The 26,226-nt window shown below is 33.6% G+C and overlaps 5 protein-coding genes across 5 annotated transcripts; 4 read left to right on the forward strand and 1 right to left on the reverse strand.

Moving 5' to 3' along the window:
- The first annotated feature begins 1,142 nt into the window (after positions 1-1,142).
- Positions 1,143-1,838, forward strand: LOC132926199 (uncharacterized). Its single transcript, XM_060990538.1, has one exon. It carries the CDS (start codon positions 1,266-1,268, stop codon positions 1,836-1,838), a length of 573 nt encoding a protein of 190 aa, XP_060846521.1. The 5' UTR covers positions 1,143-1,265.
- Positions 1,839-9,836: 7,998 nt separating this feature from the next.
- Positions 9,837-11,517, forward strand: LOC132926200 (uncharacterized). The gene is made up of 4 exons (XM_060990539.1): positions 9,837-9,862; positions 10,692-10,784; positions 11,062-11,152; positions 11,185-11,517. The coding sequence occupies exons 1-4, from the start codon at positions 9,837-9,839 to the stop codon at positions 11,500-11,502; spliced, it is 528 nt and encodes a 175-aa protein (XP_060846522.1). The 3' UTR covers positions 11,503-11,517.
- A 2,907-nt stretch (positions 11,518-14,424) lies between these two features.
- Positions 14,425-15,879, forward strand: LOC132926201 (craniofacial development protein 2-like). Its single transcript, XM_060990540.1, has 2 exons — positions 14,425-15,130; positions 15,248-15,879. Exons 1-2 carry the CDS (start codon positions 14,425-14,427, stop codon positions 15,877-15,879), a joined length of 1,338 nt encoding a protein of 445 aa, XP_060846523.1.
- Positions 15,880-16,333: 454 nt separating this feature from the next.
- Positions 16,334-16,903, reverse strand: LOC132926202 (uncharacterized). The gene has a single exon (XM_060990541.1). The coding sequence runs from the start codon at positions 16,901-16,903 to the stop codon at positions 16,334-16,336; it is 570 nt and encodes a 189-aa protein (XP_060846524.1).
- A 1,124-nt stretch (positions 16,904-18,027) lies between these two features.
- Positions 18,028-20,363, forward strand: LOC132926203 (uncharacterized). The gene is given in 4 exon segments (XM_060990542.1): positions 18,028-18,388; positions 18,391-18,557; positions 19,111-19,272; positions 20,295-20,363. Coding segments are annotated over 4 exon segments (759 nt in total).
- The last annotated feature ends 5,863 nt before the right edge of the window (positions 20,364-26,226 follow it).

Genomic DNA, 26,226 nt, shown 5'->3' on the forward strand with positions numbered 1-26,226 from the left:
CAGATTTGACTTTTTAAAATCTGTATCATTTAAATTTTTACCAGCAACTATTTAATTATAAACATTATTACATTACACATAAATATTATTATTTATTATATGATTAAAAAAAACAGTGTACCTATGCAATCATACATAATAATTATTATTTTTAATATTTTTTAATTAATTAACTCTATACTTATTATTATTATGATTAAAAATACAATCACACACATTTTTGGGAGACTACTCAGCCAACCTCCACGTGGTGTCTTCTGGGTAACGCTAATAGGCTGAAGGGACTCAACTCGAACAACCTAAAAATATTGGTCGGACTCAACTCCGATAATCAAAAGTATTTGCGGGACTCAATTCAATGTTATCCCTTCTTACCTCTAGAACCAACTTCGATAAATATAAATTTTTTATCTGCATCTGCTACACCTTGAAGAACTAATGAAAAATACTTTAAATAATTGAAATAGCTTGAACCACTATTTATGGGACATTTAATTTGACAATGCTTGCCATCTATACATCCTATACAGTTAGGAAATTTCCATCGTCTGTAGAAATCATCTGAAATTTTTAGTAACTGGTCTTGATTTGGAACAGGCATGAAGCCTTCAACTAATTCTTCCCAGATTATTTTACAAGTCTCGTGTACAATTTTACCTACTGTCGAAGCTCCCATTCTTAGTGTAACTGCCAAATTTCGAAAAGAAAGGCCAGTAGATAAATATCTAATGAACAAATAGGTAATTGCATTAAATTAAATTACATGAAAAATATATTATTTCCAGTTGTTTAAAAATAAATAAAATATTCTATATATTTATTAATTTCACAATTTGAAAAAAATGAGCATTTGAAGTAAAAACATTTGTACAAAACTAGTCAAAATATTAGTATTTATAATAGAAAATTAATTATCATTAATAATAAATTTTAATTGCAAACAAATTTTAAACTTTTCAATCACTGTCTTTTCACCCTATATTTATTATATTAATATAGATTTAATTTTGTTCTTCTTAAATGTATTCAACGTGAAAGTTTATTGAAAAATTGATGAACTGAGTACATAGTACTTAAAGTTATGCGTCATTGAATTAAATAATATACAATTAATATAAATAGTTATTTTAATTTAAGGTGCAATTGTAAAAGCAAAGTGGAAGAATCTTAAAGACAAATTTAGAGTAGAACTTCAAAAAATTCCTGTTGTAAGGTCTGGAGCAGAAGGCAGAAGTTACAAGCCAAAATGGCCATATTTTGAATTAATGTTATTTGTAAAAGACTCACTTATTCCAAGTGTAACAAGTGGAAATCTTCCTACTCATATGACTTCTGAGACTCGTTCCGAAATAGATGACTCTATCGAAATTGGAAATTACGAAGAAAATAGTACTGACGGGCTTCTTTCAGAAACACCTGCCTCTTTTTCTTCAAATGAATTTTCAACACCCTCTTTGAAAAAAAAGTGTGAGAAACGACGTGTTGAAGACATGGACTATGATCCTTTTTTGAAAATAGAGCAACAAAAACTAGTTCTTATTAGAGAAGAGCAAAATAGGGACTCAACTATGACGAATAATCCTGAGTACCACTTTTTAATGAGTCTGTTGCCTTATTTTGAAAAATTAGATGCTTTGGAAAAGTTACAACTAAGAGCAAATATTCAAAATGTAGTTTTCCAAACATTACAACATAAAGAAATCGAAAAAGAAAGGGCAATGATGTACATTCCACCACAAACGATTTCGTCTCAGAAAGAAACTTACCACCAGTTTCCACAAAACACAGGGCAAAATTTAAGTACTCCAAATATGTATACTCAAAATATTTACAATTAATTTAATAAATTTAAAATAATCAAGTTGTATTATTTATTTTTAAGGCGTATGCTTAAGTTATAATAGTACATTTTTTTCACTACCTAGTAAGGTATAGGTACCAAAGGAATTATGGAATTTATTTTTATTTAATTTTTTACCTCAGTTATTTTAATTTCCATTGTTTTAATTTCTATTTCCATGTTTGAGAAAAAGCTATTGTAAAACTATGTTGTTATCAATGTAATAACTAATAAAACATTCATTTATAATAAATTATGAGTTATGACTTACCTAAGTGTCACATAAAGTCTTTCGGTTGCAGAAATTGGTTTTTTAAAATTTGTCGTTTTTTTGGTTAATTTAAATTTTACTTTAGACAAAATAAAGTCAAAAGTCTCTCTTGACATACGTAAAAAATTAAAAAACCTTTCACTATCTCTTTTTAATTCATTATAAATATGATGAAACTCGCCAAATTCATTACGTTTTTTGTTCATTTCATGAACTCCAATCCTTCTATGTTTTTTACTTCGAAAGCGATTTCGTAAAAATGTATTATCGGTAAGTAAAATACGTCTAACTTTTGAGCACAGTACCATGGTGATGACTACAGGCGACTAAAATATCATAGACAACGCTGATCGTGTGCTGTTTAGTGTACACACTTCATCGCTTACCGATCAACGCTCGTCGTTCATCTCCCATCGCTCACCGCGCAACGCTTTACAATGTGCACGCGGCCTTAGATGTATATATAAAATGTTGGTTATGACTTTATGAGCGATACCGTGTTTGAACGTCGGTTAACGTGTTTACTGTATTATTGCAGGTCTTTGGACGGCGTGACGTACAACGCGGTAGTGGTGGGGTGGAAGGAAGCGTCAACGGTCGAGCCGTTTACCGAATTCTGCAGGCTACGTTTAACATCCGTGCAATACAGTTGTCGTAGCATTTTTTTTTTTTGTTTTTGTTCGTTTGCACATTTATACTCATTATTATTACACTTACATATTTATTATTTCTTATAATTATAATTATAATTTCTCCAGTTCTTATTACCTATTCGTTCACTTTTTTTTCATATAACTGGGACTTTGCAGGAGACCGGTGAGTACAACATTTTATTTTCCTTCCATAACTGGGCGTAGGCCGCACCCATGTGTGTAAACAAACCGTTTGTTTAGGTTTTTGGTTTTTTAACGAGTGCGATATAAATTACTTTCTACTATTATTATTATTATTATTAACATTTTCGTTGGTCGCGTCTTCTTCATACACAATGTATGAAAACATAATAATAACGAATCGATCAACTCTCATAGGTTATGTCATTTTGTAAGCAAATGAACGCATACACGGCTCCGGTGACACACCTTTGCACCCGTTTGCGTACATTAATAACGCGAGATTATCGGCGCGCAGTTATAAAGTATTTCAATGTTACGGTTAACGAAAACATTGCATTCCGTTAACGGTAGGTATTAGCATTATACGCAGTTCCGTTGTGATGAGCACATTTTCCATACTATTATTTCGTATGAACTTAACTTAAATGCATTTTGTAAATTATTATTCGAATAATAATATTAACGTATTTCCGATAATAACGCGCAATAACTGTTATAGTATCATCTCCGCTGATAACAATCATTATTTTTTTGGTGCACAAGTGTATGGGTTACCGTGGTCGCGGTGTAAGTTTTACCACCGGACCGATACACTTGCCGCCCAAGGGTCGTTTCACACTACACGGTTTTGACCGTACGGCAAAAAACCGGACGGCATAAACCGGATCAATGGCTACATTACGCATTACACGGTTTTAACCGTACGGTAAAACACGATATATGCAGGGTAGTATACTTTTTCACAGGTTTAGTTTTATAAGAACATGTCGCGCGTTGTTATAATGAACGACAAACAAATTATTGCACTATGGTTATACAATAGTCGCCGCAAAAGACAACAGAAAAAATCGTGTTTTTTGGGTACATCCTATTAATGCTAGAAGAGAGGAAGTTGGATTATTTTATACATTATTTAATGACTTACGAAATGATGAAAATAAGTTTTTTTAATTATTTTCGTATGTCATGTGCTTCTTTTGAAGTACTACATGAAAAACTCAAGCGTAAGCTTCAACGTGAAAACACGCAATTTAGAAATTGTATACAACCAGTTGAGATGTTATCGATTACATTGAGGTTAGTAATTAATTAACTTAATATTACTATACCTTTACTAACTGATAATACTTATATAGATTACGCTAGAAAATAAAAGAAAAAAAAATCGCACCTTTATTATTATAACTGATAATACTTTATAAAATAATAACAATAGAAAATAAAAGAAAAATGTTTGACTGTTACAATGTTTTTTTTACATGTCAATTAAAAAAAAAAAATTAATCTACTAAAATGTACTAAAATCGATGCTTTCTGATAATGAGGATGCTACTGAATTTACAGAAGGGCTAATCTGTTCAAGTTCTGTGTAAGAGACTTCGTGGTTGGTAGTAACTGGAGTCAGTTGTTTACTGCATGATGGAATTTGCTGATTTCCAGTTGAATATGGCTGAGATAAGAAAACATTGGAGTGGTTGGGAGTGTTGAACAATTGTCGAGGATGATATTGAGTAGGATTTGATGTATTTACATAAAGTTGCTGATAAGGTGGGATATAAGAAGATGTAGCAAGATGTTTTTCTTTCTTACTTTCATTGATATTTTCAATAACTTTCAAAACACCCATTTGAAATCGTAAATAGTCCTGATTATCAAACTGTTGCAGGTGAGGCAAGAGACTTTGTAAAAAAGCCATTTTATTACAAGGTTGATCCTTTTCTTCAAGTAATTTTATAATTCTCAAATCAATGTCGTTCTGACTTTTATTTTTCTTTCTTTTTTGTGGATTACTTGTTTTTTCCCTAGAAATATCTAAAACATTATCTGAAGCTTGCAGTTGAGGCTCTATGTCATCTTCTTCATTCTGTGGATCGTTTCTCGGTTCCGATTTCAGGCTATTCGAAGTCGGTCGCTCAACATAAATTTTTTTTAAAAAACTGCAATTGATCAAAATATACATATTTCTTAATTTTTTTTGCTCCTGAACCACTTCTCTTGCACTCTTTGTCTTTTTTGAAATATTTTGAAAATGAATCGCGAAGATTAGTCCATTTTTTAAGAACTCCTTGACCTGAAAGAAAAAATATTAATCAAATATTCAAATAAAGAATATTGGTAAGTCTAAAAAAAATGTACTGCTTCAAAATGTGATAACAGACACAAAAATAAACAAATAAAGCACCCACCACATTGTAAAATTAATACATCCATCACTCTATTCAGAATCTAAAAATAATTGTATATGCTATTCATAATTTAAATTTTTTCTAGGTATCTTGCAAGTGGTTGTACATTCACCGATTTACATTTCAGTTATAGAATTGGAATTTCAACGGCAAGTAAAATAGTAGAAGAAGTATGTACAGCAATTTGGTGCCTAATGAGAGAGGATTGTATTCCAACACCAACGAAAGAAATATGGGAATTAATTGCTTCTGGGTTTGAGAATAGAGCTAATTTCCCGAACTGCCTAGGAGCCGTCGATGGCAAACATATCCGTTTAACTTGCCCAATTAACGGTGGGTCAATGTATTTTAATTATAAAGGATATAATTCTATAGTTCTCATGGCAGTTGCAGATTCCAAATATCGATTTGTGTACATTGACGTTGGAAGTTACGGTAAAGACTGCGATTCGGCAGTGTTTAAGAGGTCTAGTTTGTGGAAGTCAATAGAAAATAATGAACAACAATTGCCAGAAGCAAAATCTTTGCCCGGAATAGACAGTCCAAAACTACCTTACTTCTTCATTGGAGACGAAGCATTTGGTTTACATAAACATTTACTGAGACCTTTTGGTGGAACACGTCTGACAGTCGATAAAAGAATTTTTAATTATCGACTATCTAGAGCAAGAAGATTTGTTGAATGCTCTTTTGGGATCCTCACAAATAAGTGGCGGATATTTCATCGACCAATTAATGTACAACCAGAATTTGCTGTCAAAATTGTAAATGCTTGCATTGTTTTACATAATTTTGTACTTGAGAGGGATGGATATAACGATTTGGATACAATGTCAATCACAGGTTTGTCAGATATACCTGATGAAAGTAACGTAAGAGGAGGCCTTACGCCAAATAATATAAGAAATACATTGTGTATATATTTTGTTTCTGACGTCGGAAGTTTACCATGGCAAATGTCGAAAATATAAACTTGAAATGCCAGTGAATATGAACAAAAAATGAACTAATTTATATTGGTATTTCAATTTTTTAATAAACTAAGAATTTATATTTTAAATAATATTTTATTATTGTAATATTACTAAAAAGATACTTACCAAACAAATTTTTTTCCTTGTCATCAAGAACATCAAATTCCGGGTTAAGTTCTATTAAAACTTCTCGCCAGGCATTTTTTGTAGCATTCCTATCTTTGTATAATTCTAAGCCTTTATCCCTCAACACGGGTCTCTCTTGCACGAGAGTAATTAAAAATTCTACATCGAATTCCGCCATTATTTAGTCAATATATTCTAAGTTTAATCACAAGTAATTAAGTAATTAGTTAATCACAAGTAATCGTGTCTCGAAGTGGCTGATCGAACTCTGCCGCACGAATAAAATCGTATAATATGAAAACGTGCATTTGGTCACGTACGCCACTAAGCTTATCGCGCCGTCCGGCTGCCGTATACTGTAGTGGCAGTAGACGGTTGCTGCACGGCGCGGCGCCGGCATTTTGCCGTGACCGTATAATATGAAAGCGTATATGCTCTTCTTCGCGCCTCTAACAAAATGTCGCCGTCCGGTTTTTTGCCGTACGGTCAAAACCGTGTAGTGTGAAACGAGCCTAATATCCGTTGTCGATTTGACTTCGTGAGTAGAAGGTTATGGAGGCTAGCAGGCATGGAGGTAAATAAATAAACACGTAATTATAGTCGGACGCGTATGCGTCGAAAGTCGTTTATTATTGACGAAATAATGTCGTTGACAGAAGTACACGTGTGAGTGACTAGGCTTACAATATTTGCCGTTTCGTCGGGTGCTCGATGCTCGGGCGTGCGGTAATAGCGTCGGGGCGCACGCGAGTTCGTAAGAGGAATCGTGAGCGGTTGCGCGTGGGCGTGAAAGCCGTCGTGTTCGAGTCGCGAGACGGGGAACGTCGGGGACGTGTTGGTCGAAACCAGATTCGGCTTGAGAGTGCTCGTTCGTCGTGGAATCGCGAGATGTAACGGGACCGTGCGCGTCGTAGCGCGAGGTCGTGGTCCATACCCACGTGTAAAATGGCGCGGAACGTCGGGTTCGGGTCGGCGGTTAAAAGTTCGGTCGGACTGTCGCGGATGTGGCTCGGTCGAACGTCGTGAGCAAAGAGATCGAGCTTTACGTCGCGATTGGCGTCGTAGCCTTCGCGGGGCGGTTTGGCGCGTACTGCGCGGAGTAGGGGCGCGATCGCTGCGTCGCGTAGATAAAAACATATATAAAATTCACAATGGTCGAATACATGTAAAAGTATAAGGGCCTGGTCACACTACGGCGGTTCCGCCGCACGGTTTCGCCGCTGATTAAAAGCCCATATTTATTTACGGAACGAGTCACACTACCCCGTTTTCGCCGCGTTGCGACGCTGGTCGCCGCTCCAAACCGCGACATGTCACGGTTTGTCTGTTTCGCCGCGTCCAATATTTTTAACCGCTTGTAATTATAACGTATTATTTTCATTAGTATCTACCACACTTGAGCGGTAAAGACGCGCGGTAGAAGAACTTTTGAATTTTTTACATTTTTTTTTAATTCATAAAAATGAGTGTATTCGATACAGAAATGTTTATTGTGAGTGTGGAGAAACATGAGTGTTTATGGAAAATAAGTTCCAAATATTATTCAGACAAACATGTAAAATTGAGAGCATGGAATGATATTGGGAATGATTTATTTGATGAATGGGAAAACTATGACGAGAATGAAAAAAAAATAAAAAGTAAGTACATTTTTTAAATTAATTTGTAATATTAAAGACACGAATTATGACTTTTATTATTAAACAATAAAGTATTAATTACTAGGTAATAAAACGTATATTATAATTTATAAAATATTAAATTTAAACAGTATAGTTAATATCAAAATATTTTATGTCTATATGACGGATAAATAATATAATGTAAACAATATATGTAAAATTTTAATTTTAAGTATCATAATTATAGTGATATTGTAATGGTTTCAATAGTTCAGTAAGAAAATCTTGATTGAAAGGGTACCGACCCAGCGCCCATAAAATAGTCAGCAAAATAGTCGCGTACTTGTGTACCTTCCAGACGAACTCCTGCAACACTGACATTTCCAAAGTCCTTCATAACATTAGAAAGAGTATCTTCAAATTTGTAACCATCTCTTCTTCGTACATAATTATGAAGAATGCAACAAGCTTTTATTATGTCGTCTGCGTAGTCTGGTTCCACTAAAAGTGGACTGTGTAGAACTCTCCATTTATTAGCAAGAATACCAAAGGCGCATTCTACCAATCTTCGAGCGCGAGACAGTCTATAATTAAAAACTCTTCTTGTTGGGTTAAGGCCACGTCCTGGATATGGCCTTAATAAATTTTTATGCAACCCAAAAGCTTCGTATCCTACGAAAACAAAAGGTTGCGGAGAATCGGTTGTATTGGGTAAACAAGCGGGGGCTGGAAGATTTAATTGATTAGAATAAAGTTTTTTTCCGAACGGACAATCTTTGAATACTGTAGAATCATTTTCTCGACCATACGCCCCAACATCAATTGATACAAAACAATATTCTGAATCGACAACAGCCATTAGCAGAATAGAAAATATTTTTTGTAGTTAAAAAACATAGTACCACTATTTTTTGGATTAATACATCGAATGTGCTTTCCATCTACAGCTCTGAAATTTGGAAAATTAGTTTTCATATAAAAGTTATTTGCTATATCTAACCATTTATTATTATTAGGTTCAGGCATTTCTTCTGGTTGCAAAATGGTCCATAAAGCTTGAAAAGTCTCTCGTATAATTGTGTTAATAGTACTTTTACCCAACAGAAATTTATACTGTAGTGAAACGAAATTTGTACCGATTGATAAATATCTATAACAAAATTTTAAGTGATCAAGCCGTTGTTGTATAACTTTTTTTATAGAAATTTATAAATTACATATTTTAATTTAATAATATTTGAGGTCCAAATTTCCCGTATATTTGATAAACAAAAAAGCATTTTATATTTTTTTTTCATAATTTTATTACTTACTAACAGTGGTGAACCGATAGGGGGTCACCCCACTCCCACTCAGCAATATTTGATTTTCAGTCGGCAGAATGAAAATTATTTTCGTCTGAATTAAACTAAATTGTTTTAAAACAAGGAGAGGAAAATTAAATAAACTGTTAAAATCTTAATATTATTTAAACTCAATATTCTAATATGAATTAAAAATAATAAATTAGATATTTTTAGTTTTTTTACTTCAAATTTAACTGAAACTATAAAAATTGAAACATAAGATATAATAAAGAAATTAAAAAGTGTGGGCAAGTGGATATTACTCTGCTGTATTGTAGAGGTGAAGATTAGGCCACTATAATGAATATGTTAAATTTAATGCAATGAGAGGTATTATTGTAAACAAAAAACAGTTTTGAACGGAGATGATTTGTCAGTCTAGGATATATTATAATATTATATTATTATCTATAATTAAATTGTAATTTATTTTTCTCAACTATTGATGAAAGTTTCATGTTTCTATGACTTATACTTTTTAAATAACAACAAATATTTTAAATCGTTTTAGGATATATCATTGATTATCTTAAATATTTTACGCGATTTCGTAAAATATTAAATTTCATATATGCTCATAATTTTTTTTTATATTGACACTGGAGATTTTTACAGTTCTTTGAAAAAAAGTTATGATGAACCTTGTATTGAGTTTTTTAACGTTAGGTATAAATCACAAAAAATTTATGAATTTTCAAATTCAAAATTATTTGCAAATTTGACATATTATTTTGTAAACATTTGAACTTTAAATGTTTGTAAAAAAATTGTGACAAACGATTTTTGATTTTTTTTTACTACAAAAGTAACTTTTATCGGCATTTCAAAAAAAAAAATTAGAAAAATCGAAAATTTAAAGTGTCTATAAATAGCTTAAAAAAGTCAAAATATTTTGAAAATTTAATGGTAAGTAGATAACGCTAAAGTAAAAATTTGGTAAAAATTTCAAGTATTTACAATGATTCGGTTTTGAGTTATAGCAAAATAAAAAAATCGATTTTATCGAAAACTGTTAATGCGTAAAAATTCCCGTTTTTCCATTACTTTTTTAGGATTTTTCCTGACGTTTTTGAAAACTTCTGGACATTTTTTACCCCCCAGAGTACCAACTAAATAAATTTTCCTTTTCAATGAGGGGCTAAAGTCAAAAATCAAAGCACTATTATACTAATCCAAAACCTGATGACAGACACAACACAAAAAAATCATACATTTCATTGTAAAATCAATATATTCATCACTCCGTTAAAAATCTAAAATTGATAGTACATCTAACTAACATATAACTAACAGTAATTTAATAGTTATCAACAATTTGGAACTTTAAATTCTAGTCGATAATTTTGAAGACTATACCCCCACGATTTTTTTCCGAGTTCATCCCTGCTCGTTAAATTAATTTTTTATTGTTGTTTACTACAGTTGAAGATTTAAAAATCTAAATGGAAAAATATAAGGGATAATTATACAAGATCTATAAATGAGACAAGGAAAGTAAAGAGTGGATCTGAAGCAAAATCAAAACAGTCATATGCGTACGGAGATGTACTATCTTTCCTTATACCAGTAATGAAAAAAAGAAAGTGAGTAAACATTCAATGGTACACAATTAATAAAGGGACATGGTCGGGATATTGTCTATTATTCATATGCATGGTTGAACATATTTTAAACTGCTATTGTAACAATATATCAGGAGCCTTATATACATATTACAATTTTAATTTTGACTAAGCGAATAAAATTTTATTGACATTTATAGAAAAAATAACATATCATATTAAAATAAATACATGCATGATGTATCGCTCGGCTAAGAATTTTACTATGTATTTTTAAGTATTTTTTTTTATCATTCAGGACAACCGGAAATATGGATAGTCTAGAAAATATTAACATCTTTGACGAATCAAATAACGACAGTTGTGATGGAGAAAATTCTATTTCACAAGCGACTACTCCAGCGTCTGATTTGTCTACTAGAAAAAAAAAAAGGATCAAAATAATTTAGACTTTCAAAATACTCTGGTTGAGTTTATAAAAAATCCCCCCCTAAAACCCCCTGAAGAATTCGATGCCGATAAAGCTTTTTTATTATCTTTTTTACCCGACCTTAAAAAAATGAACGATACTCAAAAATTGGATTTGAAAATTGAATTTATGAACGCAGTAAAACGTATAATTACACCACCTCAATCCAATAATGATATCTATCAACGTTATACTGACTATTCTAACCAACAGAATTTGACAAATCATCAAATTCATCAACCCTCAAATGCATTTCTTCCACACTTCTAAACAAGCTTTACACCTTATCCGTACCCATCTACTTTTTCAGCTTCTCTCAATAATAATGTAACTTCAAATACTGAGGATCGTATTTAATTTGAAGTTATGAGTGTTATAATTATTTTTTATTTTATTTTTGAAATAAGTACTTTCATATTTTTTTTCACTAATATTTTTAAAGTGTTTGTTAATTTGCTGTTATTATTATACTAATTTATACATATTGAATTTAATTACAATCCTAAGAATATGTATTAAAGGTTTAAATTAAAAATGTATCATGGTTTGAAAAAAAAATGTATGTTTTGTTATTTATTGTTAATTTTATATTTCAATTTTACCTGATTGTTAGAGTAAGTCATTCTTCAGCACATATTGGACTTCGAAATGTTGTTTCTTGTTTGGTGATGTAAGGCCGAATTTTTATCATAAGCTCATCAAATGAAGCAACCGACATACGGTAATATGTAAAAAAATTTATCATGATTCGATCTAATTTTTTCATAAAAGTTCAAAAACCTTCCTGTTTCTTCCCGTGTTTTATTAAATGGATAGATCCAGTATCTTCTATCCCTTTTTGGAGCGTTAAGTAGCTAAAATAGTTGGCAATTTGTACGACTTTCATAACTTGCATATAATGATCATAATCCATATTTTGTGATGTTTTTTTAAGAACAAAACTATAAATTTCTGTTTTTATATTAAACTCAAATACCTAACTATAGTAATTACTAATTATATTATAGTAACTCTAACTGTAGTTCAAACTCATCGGCTGTGAGTTGAGCATTTTCGTCGTTATCATTTTCAATATCATCATTGTCACAATTTCCTATATTTTGTTCTTCGTTGTGCAGTTGGTTTGGGAAATAATCCGGATCAATATCGGAATCATATATAATCATATATTTTATTTTATTTTATTATATTTTTAAACAGTACAATGATTATATTATTTCTTACCTCATCCTCACTATCATCTGAATCAAACTCAAAGTCACTGTTATTCAGCCAATTAACTATACGTTCGTCCATTTTAAATGTCGATCACGCAGCACGTTCATCAACCGACTGTGTTGTATCGTAATATTACAATTTTTTTACCACATATTTATCACAGTAATAAATATTATGATTAATGATTATTATTATTAAAACTGACGAATTAATAGTGCGATTACAAATCGAAAACGATAGAAATTTTCCAAACATATTCTATTTATACATTTGCCCATATAATTTAACGCCTGAGTATTTCAATGAACCATTTTACAAACTTACCCTACAGGCCACGCTCTGTTTGAATTCCATAAGAAAACGTGTAAAATGAAGGTTTTGGAGACCCTACGCGGCGACAAAGACAAGTACTGCATGATGGGCTTCAAAACCCTACATGGCTATATTATATATTACACATATTTCGTTTTTTTGTACGTTATAGTTAAGTCTGTTGCAGATAAAACCAATACCTGCACTATAGCAAACACCTTATAATATATTGAAAATATTGAGGACAAATATATATAGGTAGTATAATAACAAAACTAATGTATTGTAATAATATATGTTAATATATATGCAATAACAAACATTCGTAATAAACATAAATGTACAATATATACATAATAATAAAATATTTAAAAACACGTTACGTTTAACAATATTAATAGGTTTAATAATATACATATAATTTAATATACGTCCACAATATATAAGTGGGAAATCGTATAAATATATTTGTGCGTGTGTGTGTGTGTGTGTCAGTATATAATACAATATAAAAAAAAATAATTTAAAATAATTTAAAAAAAAAAAAATTTAAGTTTATTGTTTTTGCTGTAAAAAAAGAATTAAATACATTAATTACAATAATATAGTAAATTAATTTTAAACATAAATGATATAACTTACATTTTTTTTTTCGGCCGCCTCCGCCGCCGCACCCGGCGCCTCATCTGACGTTCACGGGGTCATCGCTGTACTACCCGGGTTCTCCGCCACACCCGGGACCACTCGCTCCGGTTTCCTGAATGAGCCTACCGCCGCGGCCGGCTTAGCTTTTTTTTTCGATTTTTTGACTTTAACAAGAATATACAATGGAATATACTACTCACGAAAAGCACACGGGGCAAGTGAAAATAATTTCGATAAACTTACGGCGTACGGCCTGTTTTGGCCGCGGGTTTGCGGGGATTACCGACGGGTTTGAATTACCGTAGTAATTCACCCGCAAACCCGGGCAATTGTTTATGGAACCGATGTTCAAGTTGTCCATGCTGAAATAAATTATAATTAATTAAGACACACGCATCGTTCTTTTTTTCTTATATATATAACGTAACGCGGTGACCAGATGTACAAACATATTTTAATAATTTTCCTACATACCTATTAGAATTGATTATTTAAATAATTTTTTATTCGAATATAAGTATTTTAATTATTTAGATAATATTTAGCCCAACTCCGATCTTATAGTATATAATTATAATTATAATTATAGTTATGCATTAGCTCGAACCATAAAATATAAATGAAAAAAAAAAATACTTTCTTATGAAAAACTGCAGTACATGTGGTCACCATAATATACTCTAACTCAACAATTAGCAAATATAATTAAATATCATGTACTTTCACCCTCAGGGGGGCACTATTTTATTAGTGCTACGGGCTTAGCGGCCCCGGGCCCCGAGCTACGGGCTGACTTTAATTAGTTGGCCCAAACTGGTCCTCCAGGTTGGGGGTTTGAGCGGCGGGCTAACAACCCGTCCTCTTTAAAAACATACTTTTGTTAAGAAACTTCAACTAAAGCCTCGGAATGTGGAAAAAAATGGATCACGAAATGGAAATAGGACCCGGAAAGATTTGGAGTTACTGATTGGAACATGGAATATAAGAACGCTTTTTAAACCAGGCGCACTGAAATGTATGATTGATGAAATTACAAGATATAAAATCCCCATAGTAGCCATACAGGAGGTTCGATGGCTCAATAGTGGTAGTATACAAAGTGGCAACTCAATAATTTTCTACAGCGGTCTACAAACAGGTAGACATGAGAAGGGAGTCGGTTTTATGATTGACAAAGCCATGATGAATCAAGTTAAAAAATTTGTGCCAGTGAATGAACGTATTTGCTACATTCGAATCGCGCAACAGAAACTAGATCTAATAATATTGAACTGCTATGCACCGACTGAAAATGCAGACGACGAGGAAAAAAATAGTTTCTATGATACGTTAGAAGCAACTTTTGACGTTTTGCCTAAAAACTGTATAAGGCTAATTGTCGGAGATTTAAACGCTCAAGTTGGTAGAGAAACGTCCTTTGGACAAACGATTAGAAAAGAAAGCTGGCATCTTACGACAAATAACAATGGTCAAAAAATAATTGACTTTTACTGTTCAAAAGACCTCATAATTAGCAGCACCTATTTCCCAAGGAAAAACATCTATAAACATACATGGTCTGCCCCAGATGGGAAAACGAAAAGTCAAATTGACCATATCATAATAGACAAGAGGCACAAAACATCAATTCGTAATATTAAAAGTTACAGAGGAGCTGATGGAGATACTGACCATTATTTAGTTGTTGCAACGTTTGTATTAAAGCTGTCAGTAAAATGGAGGAGTAAGAAACAAACAGGAAAGAATAATAAACTGGATATAGAATAAGTAAGGAACCCGAAGGAGATAGACACATACCAAAGAGAAATTTCGGAAAGTCTCAGGAAATATAATCTTACAGAACATGATCCGGATAAAGTTACACTGTGGTCAAAGACAAAAAAATCTCTAACAAAAGCCACTGAAAGACTACGAGGTAAGCGCACTAAACAAAACGAAAATCATTGGTTTAATCTGGAATGCCAAGCTGCTATTAACAAGCGAAGTTTAGCTAGACAAAATATGATGCTGAATCCAACAGAAGAGAACATGAGTGAATACTCTCAACTCAGAACCCTAGCAAACAAGGTGATTAGGCAACAGAAACGCGCAATGGAAAAAAGAGCTATAGAAGATATCGAATATTATAAGAAAGAACCTAGATTGTTTTTTAAGAAGTGCAGATCGATTAAAGAAGGATTTAAGGCACGTACTAATTTCATCACAGACATGAATGGTCATATAATATCGGAACCTAGCGAGATCGTAAGAAAATTTCAAGAATATTTTGAAGAATTATTAAACAGCAATAATTCCCGCACTGGAATGGACAACAATGGAAAGTATGAAGAAATACTACATCACACAGCAGAACCTGAACTGCCAGCACCAAATATCGAGGAAATTGAAATTATTATTTTTATTTTTTTTTATTTTATTAAAGCCGCAACAACTAAGGTTATTGGCATAATATACAATGTGAACATTAAGTGAGATGCTGACTAGCATTATGAATATTAAATACAATGTAGATAATTTATGTAGGTATAACGTTAAAAAATATGAGTACAACATAGGTAGTGAGAAAAATAATAAAATAAAAATGTTAGATAAGGTTATACAATTTAGTTATTTTGAGAAACTTTATGATTTTGATAGCGTTTTCGTGATCGGGTCCGAGTGCTTCGTAAAGATGCTCAGGTATACTTAAGGCTGTTCTGGTGTCTACGTAGTTTCGACAGTATAGGAGGATATGTTTAACAGTGAGGGCTTCCCCACAGGTTGTACATGGGTCTGGATCTTCTCGTTTCATGAGGTGGAGATGTGTAAGCCTAGTGTGTCCAATTCTTAGTCTATTAATTACGACTTCGTGACGTCTTTTGGTAAGGTAAGTTGGCCAGGGGTTGATGGATAGTTTAATTTCATTGAGTTTTGTTTGTGATGAAGTTCAGCGGTGTTGCCACTTTTGCAGTGTCAGGGACTGTATGACACCCTTGATGTCACTCAGAGAGCATGTTTGGACAGAAATGGCATCAGAAGAAGTTATTGCTCGTTTGGCGTAGACGTCTGGTGTCTCGTTGCCAGGTATTCCAACGTGGCTGGGGATCCAAAGCAGTGTGGCGAATTGGTTATTACTATTTAGTAGAAAAAACTGATTTTGGATTATTCTGGATATAGTGTTGGGTTTAATATTTAGGATGCTGTTTAGAGCACTAAGAGAGTCACTTAGTATTAGTGCATGGTCTGTCTTTTGTTGTTTAACTATCTCAAGTGCATGTGAAATCGCAAGAGCTTCAGCTGTGTAGATAGAGCAGAAGTCAGGGAATTTGATCATTTTTATTTCATTGTTGTAGTATACCGATGCCCCTACTCCTGCTTTAGTTTTAGAACCATCGGTATAAAATTTTGTGTGATCCTGGTAGTCTTCCAATATGGAATGTACCAGATTTCTAAATCTATTGTCCATGGTTTCACGTTTGATATGTTGTGAGAGATCGATGTTGGCGTGTAGTTTCATTGCCCATGGAGGATAGATAGGATGCTCGTGTTTAAGTATTTCTGAGCAGTTGAACTCGAAATTGTTAAGTTTTATTATGTTTTCCGAGTTTGGGGTGTTGTTGTTTTGTGCTCTTCTAGCTTTTTGGAGTAGAAATTATTATTAAATCACTAAAGAATAATAAATCTCCAGGGGAAGATAATATAAATCCTGAACTACTAAAAATTGCAGGGAAGGAAATTTTAATTAACATTCACCACATTATAGCAAATATATGGAACAGCGAACAAGTTGAACAGGAATGGTCGTTATCAGTTATCTGCCCTATTTTCAAGAAAGGGGATCCAACTAAAGTTAGTAATTATCGAGGTATATCGGTTTTAGACACAGCGTACAAGGTGCTCTCAATAGCTATCTTACGAAGAATAGAAGCAATAGCAATAGACATTGTAGGAAAATATCAGTGTGGTTTCTCAAAAAGAAGATCTACCAGTGACCACATCTTCACGCTAAGACAAACAATGGAAAAGAATTATGAGTATGACAAAGACCTACACATGATATTTATAGATTTTAGACAAGCGTACGATAGCATAGACAGAGAACAGCTATGGACAGTACTTCAAAATTTTGAATTGCCCAGGAAACTGGTAAACTTGGTTAAAGGTTGCAATTCCAATACTACATGCAAAGTGCGTTTCATGGGAATGGAGTCAGGGAATTTTGAAGTCAAGTCAGGCCTGAGACAAGGAGATGCGCTATCCCTCATTCTTTTTAATATCGCTTTGGAAAAAGTGGTCAGAGATATGCATGAAACGCGAGTAATGGATCTAACTGGTAGCGGCACATTGTTTGCATATGCTGACGACATTGTCATTCTTGGAGACTCTCAAACAGAAGTAGAAGAAAGTACAAATAAATTAATTAATTCTAGTAAAAGAATGGGCCTCAATATAAACGAGAATAAGACAAAGTATATGATCATGAGTAGGCGACCAAGAATATTACAGAATCTCATCGTAGATGGATATACATTCGAACTAGTAGAAGATTTTAAATATTTGGGAGTCAATTTGAATAATAGGAATGATATGCATAACGAAATTAGATTGAGACTAAATACGGCAAATCGTGGCTATTATGCAATGAGTAAATTATTCAGATCTAAGCTTCATTCCAGAGAAACTAAAAAAAAGCTTTGTATTTCCTACTTACGGCCCATAGTAATGTATGGGTGCGAAACGCGGTCCACCACTAAAGGGGACGAGACAAAGCTTTTAATATTTGAAAGAAAGATCCTCAGAAGAATATATGGTCCCATGTATAATACGGAAACAGGGGAGTTAGAAAGGAGAACAAATGCAAATATTGAAAGAATCTTTAATGGACCAAATATCCAAAAATATCTTGTCTCAAAGAGACTGGAATGGGCTGGTCACATATGGCGAGATAAGGACAGCCAAATGAGACAAGTTGTGATATCTAAACCAAATAAAACACGCCCCAGAGAAGACCACGTCAGCGTTGGATGGACCGGGTAAAGAAAGACTTAATGCAAGTAGATGAAACTGCAATAATTGAGGATGCAGACAACAGAGATCGATGGAGAGGCATAGTAGAAGCAGCGAAGGGCCTTAATGGCCTGTTGAAGCTATTAAAAAAAAAAAAAAATCATGTACTTACGTCTTCGGTGCATAAGCGCAAATTGGGGGGGGGGCATGGGGGGCTAAGCCCCCCAAAAATAGTTTGTATACCTATAAAATAATTTGTCATTGAAAAAAATTTTCAAACCGACAAAATTTAATTTGGAAAACTGGTATTTTTGATGTATTTTTGCGTCATTAAGGTTATTTGAAATTGTTTATTAATATGTAACACTGTAACGATAAGACAGCGGTCCGAATGTCCCGATACGTGTTCTATTTTTTTACTCGGCTGTGCACGTCGCCTAAGCCGATAAACCGCCGCCTGTCGTAGGTGCGTGCGTTGTGTTTGTGATGACGTGTGTGTACGCGCAACTGCAATATTGCACTATTGTACATCGTTATTTGTTGTTTGGTATTACGTTATTTATTACATTGTTAATTTTTTCGTTGTTTCATCGCCATTTTGTGTAAACACGTGTGTGTATGTGTGAATTTTTTTTCCGGATTTTCAAGTTTTTCCGTCATAAACTTGCGACTAGATAAATGGATAAACAAAAGGTTTTTGACATTTTTTATTATAAGAAATCTACATATTCTAAGAACACGCCTGTCGATAATATAAACGATCAAATCGAACAAGACATTTCAATTAATACTACTGATTCTAAGGCAACCTCAGCTACTTTAGAATGGGTTTTAGACCTTGGTAATTGGGATTCTGGACCTGTACGTCCAATATTAAAGGTAAGGTTATACATATACTATTTAAAGTCACAGAAATATGGGATACCATAATTGCTTTTAATTTTATTAGCATAACTTTTATAACCTAATTTTTTCCATATGATTATCCAAAAACAACTTTTGGTACTCAAAAAAGATTTTTTAAGTTTTAATGCATCATTTTTTAATTATTTTGAATGGTTGGAGTATAGCATTATACAATATAGCATTATGCAATATAGATTACATCAAAAATCTTATTGAAGTGACTCTTTACTTGGGACGTCAAGGCATTTAGTTTCGAGTTCATAAAGAAGATAAAGAAGCATTAAATAAAAGTATATCATTTATGGGATCATTTAGAATTTGAATAGCTACATTGATTATTATTATTATTAATAATAATAATTTATTATATTTTAATACTTTTATAATTTTTAAAGGTAACTTTAAAGAAATGTGTACCTTTGCATCAAAATTGAATGAACATTTTGTTATCATGTTCCAAAATAAAACAAATTACACTAGTTGGTCTATCCAAAATCAACTGATTGAGCTATGTGCAAAAAAAGTACAAAATATAATATTTAACGAAATCAAAGACTGTGGATATTTTAGTGTAATGTGTGATGAGGCTAGGTATAATATTTGTTTCGCCAACGCCGGACTTACCTTTGTTTTGGCTTGTGGACGGCGATGACTAGGGTTCTGACTATGACGAGAAGAGGGTAGGGTTAATAAATAAAATAAAGCCACGATATATATAAATCTTACGAATAATATTTCAAAACAAAATATAATATAATATCACACGTTAAATTATGTTATACATATATATAAATAATAAAATAATACACCAGCTGGCATTACCAAAGGGCAAAGACAATCCATCTTGATTATATGAACAAATAATAATAATATAATAATAAGAGAAACGGTACCGTAAAGGGAACGATGGGAATCTGGACCACTTCTTGAGTTGAGCTGGAACTGAGAACAAAATATCAAAATGTGCCGGAAATGGTGAATATTGAAAATTGCAGCTGCGAGTGACCGGAGCCAGAACTGGTCACGGGATCAATGTCCATGCCGAAACTGGCCACGGAAGATAAAAGAAAGAGCGAAGCAATAAGAAGGAAAAACGTGCTTTTCCTCAGCTTGACAACATCACGTAAATTTTTTAATAATAACAAAAAAAAACTTATATCATGACAACGAACGGCGGCCATATTGTTGTTTTTCTAACGTCGCGCAGTATTGCCGGACGCCACACGTTCCAGCTGAACATGTTACATGTTCAGATTCATTTTGATTATAAACATCGTTATTATCGGCAATATCTGGATCGTTGGAAGGTTCATCTGCAGATAATGCGGAGAATCGGTTTGGTGAGAAAAATAATTTTGTTTTTTTCCCCTGGTTGTTGCATGGAGTAACAGGTGAATTAGGAAGAGTACGTTTCGAAGACTTTTGTTGTTGCTGTGCGATAGGGCTGCACAAGAAGCCGGCGGACGAGTCTACGCGTATGTGTGCGTGTGCGCACGGACGGCAGTCTACACGTAACCCGTTGTGTGCGATTATTTCTTTTGTTACTGCGACAAATAGATAGCGCTGTAAGGAGGGAGAAAGTGGACTGTATAATTTAGGGGCGGTTCATCTCTGACTAATTAAACTAAATTCATTGATGAGTATTAGGTGACCAAAAAACAACACAATATTTAAATATATATATATGACAATGTGCAGAACAATTTATTTTACGTGATTCTGCAATAAAAGAAAAAAAAACACTTATTTACTAGGGTTAGTATGTAAGCGCGATCACATACGATCGGCGCTATAAAATCGAATAATATATATATATAAAGGCGCGTCGGAGACGACAAAATAATACAAAGTACGTCGAATATGTGACGAATAAAAATAATAATAATAATACAAATGATATCGTGTGTACGACCTGATAACCGGGTTGTCTGATGATAACACGATGGTGGTGATGTAATTGGTCTGGAACGGCGATGAAACGGCAGGCGTGATTGCGACACTCGCACTATCGTCGAATATGACGAAAATGTCGACGACACCGCGTACGTACGTGCGGTGGTCGACGATGGTATGGAGGTGATCCAAATTGGACGACGCGGGCGTTGATCCAGGTGATCGGAACGTGACACTTACTGGTGCAAGATTTATACACTAAACTAAAACGGCACGCGAGGACGTCCGTTGTCACGGCGTTGAACGCGGCTCAAACGACAACTAAATATATATATATACGCGACGGTTCGCACTGCGTAAAAACGGGCGGGTGGAACACGTGGGCACGTGAGCGAGCGAGGCTCAAAATCGCACGGCAAAAGATCGGCAGGGCGATACAAAGTATAACAAAATTAGTAACGACGCGTCAGACACCAGACAGTCGTACTAAGACACGTGGACGGCGTAAATAACCACGGGTCGGAGGTCGCGCAGCGAAAATAGGACGGGCGACGGAAAACACGAAATACAGCTCGTGGTTTTTGGCACAGGCGGCCGTGACTATCGCGGGCACAAGCACGTGCGCGATGAGTCGGTGAGCACAGGGGGCTCGGGTGATTAGCCTAGACGGCTGGTTACCGACGAAAAAAACAGTACGTCGGGTGGCTAGCGAGCCAAAAACAAAACGTTCGCGAACGCGGCACGGCGCGGAACGGAGATTAGCTCGGATGAGCAACAAAGCCAAAACGCAAAATATGGCGGAATGACGGCGACAGGGCACCGGATCGTGAACCTGTTCCGTAGACGGTGGAAAGACGACAAAAAGACCGGCGGCGGGGCACCGGTAACGGGCAGCTTGGTCGCGGCGATATCGGGGTCCAAAGGTTGGACGGCGCGTCACACGCTCCGGCGTCACAACATGACGGCATGTTACCAACCGCGGCACGACCACGCGAAACTTAAAATAACTTGTATCCAACAGTTGCCATTCAGAGTTTGATAATGTAGAATCATTATTAATTGTATGGGTATTTGATTGCTTTACTATCTTAATTGACGGTACGGTTTTGGGTGGTTTATTTTTAATTAGATTCTCGGGCATGATACTGTATATTGTGGGATTTTACACCGATAACGTCTAAAAATAGTAATAATATAATAACTTTTAAAAATGAATATTGCGATCACTATATGCGATCACCATGCGCCAATGTAAAACGGGTATTAAAGTAAAACATCAATTGTGCATCTATGCGAGTACTTAAATGTGATTATCACAATACGAATGCCTATACTACATCACAAACATATCTCGTATACACTTCTACATTGTTATATCGCATAAGCATAATTTTGAAACTAATTAATTGTATATAGTCTATGAGATGTATCAAGGAAGTAGATTTGAGGTTACACTTGAGACCATAAAATTATAATGACATAGTAGTTAAAATCCTGCATTTTCTCACAGGGCTATATGAATCGCCTTTGCAAAATCAGCAAAAACTGTTTTTGGTGAAAATATTATATTGAGTTTGCTACATTCAGATATAATGTGCATAAACGCTTTTTCATATGTTTTAATTTCTTTATTGGGAAGTATAAAAAATAAGAGTGGTAAATAATTACCATTTTGTAAACCATGAACTTTAAACATTTGGGTAAATAATTTCGGACAACATTTAAAGGTCCCATCTACAAAAATTGTATCAACTTTACTCAAAAATTTTAAGTTAGTTTCAGTAGAAAATAATAAAATGTTTGGTCTATTGTCATTTACAAGTAAAAACTTTTCGTTACGATTTGTAATTAAATAAATACAAATATAAATGACTCATATTATCTAGAGAGGTATGTAATTAATTCAAGTCCACGGGTAACTTTGGCATAATAGATGATCGAGCATGGTGAATATTTTTTCTTATTAATGTTAAATCATATGTTGTTAAAGTGTCTACGTCTTGTGTAATAAGGCTATGAATAATTTTACTCGGCTTCTCATTAATACTAAAAATAGTTTTACGTTTCACTTGATTACTTACAGTCTGTCTGTTTAATGTTTCATCACTATCTTTTTCGTGGTTTTCATGATTTAAAACTTTTTTAATAATTACGTTATTATTTAAATGAATATATGCTGTACAAATTTTTTTTGTACAGCAATATCGATCAATGTTATTTTTTAAATGTTTGTGGAAACGAAATTTATAACCTTCAATTACAAATAATGTGCGATTTTTTTCACTAAACATTTCAATCAACATTATTAGCCCGCAATGAGTCGCACCATTGTATGTAACACATGTGGTCGCACAAGCTCTTTTTGACCGTTCACTTATATCATATATTTTTTTAACATTTTACATACAAATGCATTTATTAATAATTTACAAAAATTATATTTTATTTATTTATTATATTTTACAATATAAATTGGTATTAATGAACTATTATACTTAAGATTAAAATGAAAATAAATGAAAAATAATTTTATTGAATGAATATGTTTGAATACGATACGGTTTTGATATTATTCTGAATGTTCCTCATTTGAATTTTGACAGTTAACACATACTGTTTGTCCACTATGCTCTTTGCAAATATATGTTTCACATATTCCACATACAGTTTTAGTTTTTCTATTTTTTCGCCAATCACAATAACCACATCTTCCTGGTACACCTTGTTTTTCAAATTTTTCTTGTTTTGTGCCAGTAATCTCATGTATTCTATTTTTTATTGAAATCGGAATACTTTGAGTTTGTACTCTTTTTTTCATTTCTTGCAGAACTAATACTTTTGCTAAATCAGCGAGGTATTTTTTTCTTGGTAAAATATGTCGTGTATTATTTGTATGTATTATTTGGCTATTTATGCCACCAATGTTCAACAACGAAAAAAAAATTGTCATTGGCCATAGATGACTATTTCTGGCTGTGGAATAATTTCCTTTCATAAAATCCACAGTATCAACTCCGCCCTTTGTAGAATTATAATAATTTATGATTTCAGGTTTACAATTTTCCCCAGAATCTTGGTCAATTTCATCACTATGATGCATGGTTGATAATAACAACACTATCTTATTTTGTTTCGGTTTATAAGACAATAAAGTTATATTTTTTTGAAACCCAAAAATACTTGAGTTGATGGGTCTTTCTTTTAGTTTTTGAGTAAATAATAGAGGTATTTCCTTTTATTTTTTCTCACAGTCCCGACCATTGTCAAATTATGAATTTTTAGTAGGTCATTTGCCAGAGGAAATGAAGTGTACCAATTATCGCATGTAATATTCCTTCCAGACTTAGATATGGGAGCTATCAATCTTTTGATTACCGCGCTTGCACTATTATCTACTTTATACGGACCTTCTGGTTGTTGACCTGCGTAAATTTCCATATTGTATACATAGTATGTTTTAGAATCGACTAACGCGTGCACTTTTATACCATATTTCGCAGGCTTGTTCGGCATATATTGACGAAAAGAACAACGCCCAGGAAAACTTTCTAACATTTCATCTATAGTTACATTTGAACTAAGATTGTAGTAATTTTTAGACCTATCAATAAATCCATCAAACATTTCCCTGATTGGTGCCAATTTATCAAGTTTTTTTCGATCTTCACGTGTATCAGAGTCATCAAAACGTAATGCGCGCAAAAGAAGACGAAATCTACGTAAAGACATAACTAATCAAAAAAGTTCTATGCCCGTGCCATCAGTGTGCCAAAATTCATCTAAATTTATGTACGCAGATTTCTTCACTCCAGCAAGATATAAAAGGCCAATAACTGACTTTATTTCAATCAAATTAGTTGGAAGAACATCTCTTTCTCTTGAGTAGCTATATCTAAACTTATCTAATCGTTTATTAGTGTATTTGACAATTTGTTCTAGCATATTATCAGGAAAAAATAATGTCCACGCATCTTCTATAGTTTTAGCATTTTGAGCATTTTTTTTTACACCCGGCAGCTGTCTAATTATATTATGTGACCTTGTGCGGGTATTTTTAGGGATTGATGCATATTCCAATAAGAATTTTTATCTTTGCTCACGTATTGTGGACCTGATAACCATAAATTTAAATTTTCTACACATTCCTCATCAGATTCCTCAGAACTTGAGTTATGATTAGTGTTCTCAACGAATTCATTGTTACTTTTATCTGATTCATTCCCGTCATCAAACTCTAACAAATCTACATCCTCACTTATATTATCTTCTAACCATCCAGTAATTTTTTCTGTATTCATTATGTCCTATGTTATAACAAATATAGTATTATATTACCTGATATAATCAATATAATATAATACTTATAATATAAATACTAATAATATAATACTTACAAATTATAATATATAATAAATATAATATAATCAACATAAACATCAACTAATATAAAATATTATACCTTTTGAATAATGCACCTGTGACGCGTGTGGAAAGTACGTAACGAAAAAGAAAAATCCGAAACAATGTCGACTGTCAAATATAATAGGTACCGAAACAACCGTGTGACGACTATCTTGACGCGTATAAAGCTATACTGAGTGCGCCGAGAGAGCGGAATAATATTGCAACGTTCGAAGAGATATGAGGTAAGTGACTTGTTCGGACTTCGTCAACCTGAGTTCGTGTTGCCCAGTCCCACTGCCCCAGGTTGGTAACACTACTGAAGAGACGCTCCTCTTCACCCCGGTCGCCTACTTGCAGCTCGCAACGGTCGCGATGTTTTTGACGTCGCGTTGGTTGGGCGGCTATCGCTCGTTCTGTTTTTCCGTTGCCGTTCTATCGGACAGTTCTGTTTTTACTGGTTGCCGTTCGCAACAACACCTTATATACGCCATCTTGGTCTTTATATGTATAACGCACCGTTCCGTGCAGAAATATTGTTTTGATTGGAAGCTCATCCATTGTGGTCATCAGTCTCGTGGGCGATTGATTCCAAGCTAGCAGTTCGCAGTAGTGTTAGTGTGAACTAATTTA

The sequence above is a fragment of the Rhopalosiphum padi genome, chromosome 3 (genome assembly GCF_020882245.1).
Source record: "Rhopalosiphum padi isolate XX-2018 chromosome 3, ASM2088224v1, whole genome shotgun sequence".
Lineage (NCBI taxonomy): Eukaryota > Metazoa > Arthropoda > Insecta > Hemiptera > Aphididae > Rhopalosiphum > Rhopalosiphum padi.

Bases quoted from the DNA above. Each gene is read 5' to 3' on its own strand.
- LOC132926200 (XM_060990539.1), top strand. From the start codon at position 9,837: ATGAACCTTGTATTGAGTTTTTTAAC. The intron at 9,863-10,691 runs GTTAGGTATAAA...AAATGAGACAAG, and splicing joins CTTGTATTGAGTTTTTTAAC to GAAAGTAAAGAGTGGATCTG. The intron at 10,785-11,061 runs GTGAGTAAACAT...TTTATCATTCAG, and splicing joins CCAGTAATGAAAAAAAGAAA to GACAACCGGAAATATGGATA.
- LOC132926201 (XM_060990540.1), top strand. From the start codon at position 14,425: ATGATTGATGAAATTACAAGATATAAAATCCCCATAGTAGCCATACAG. The intron at 15,131-15,247 runs GTAAGAAACAAA...ATAATCTTACAG, and splicing joins GCTGTCAGTAAAATGGAGGA to AACATGATCCGGATAAAGTT.
- LOC132926202 (XM_060990541.1), bottom strand. From the start codon at position 16,903: ATGAAACTACACGCCAACATCGATCTCTCACAACATATCAAACGTGAA.
- LOC132926199 (XM_060990538.1), top strand. From the start codon at position 1,266: ATGTTATTTGTAAAAGACTCACTTATTCCAAGTGTAACAAGTGGAAAT.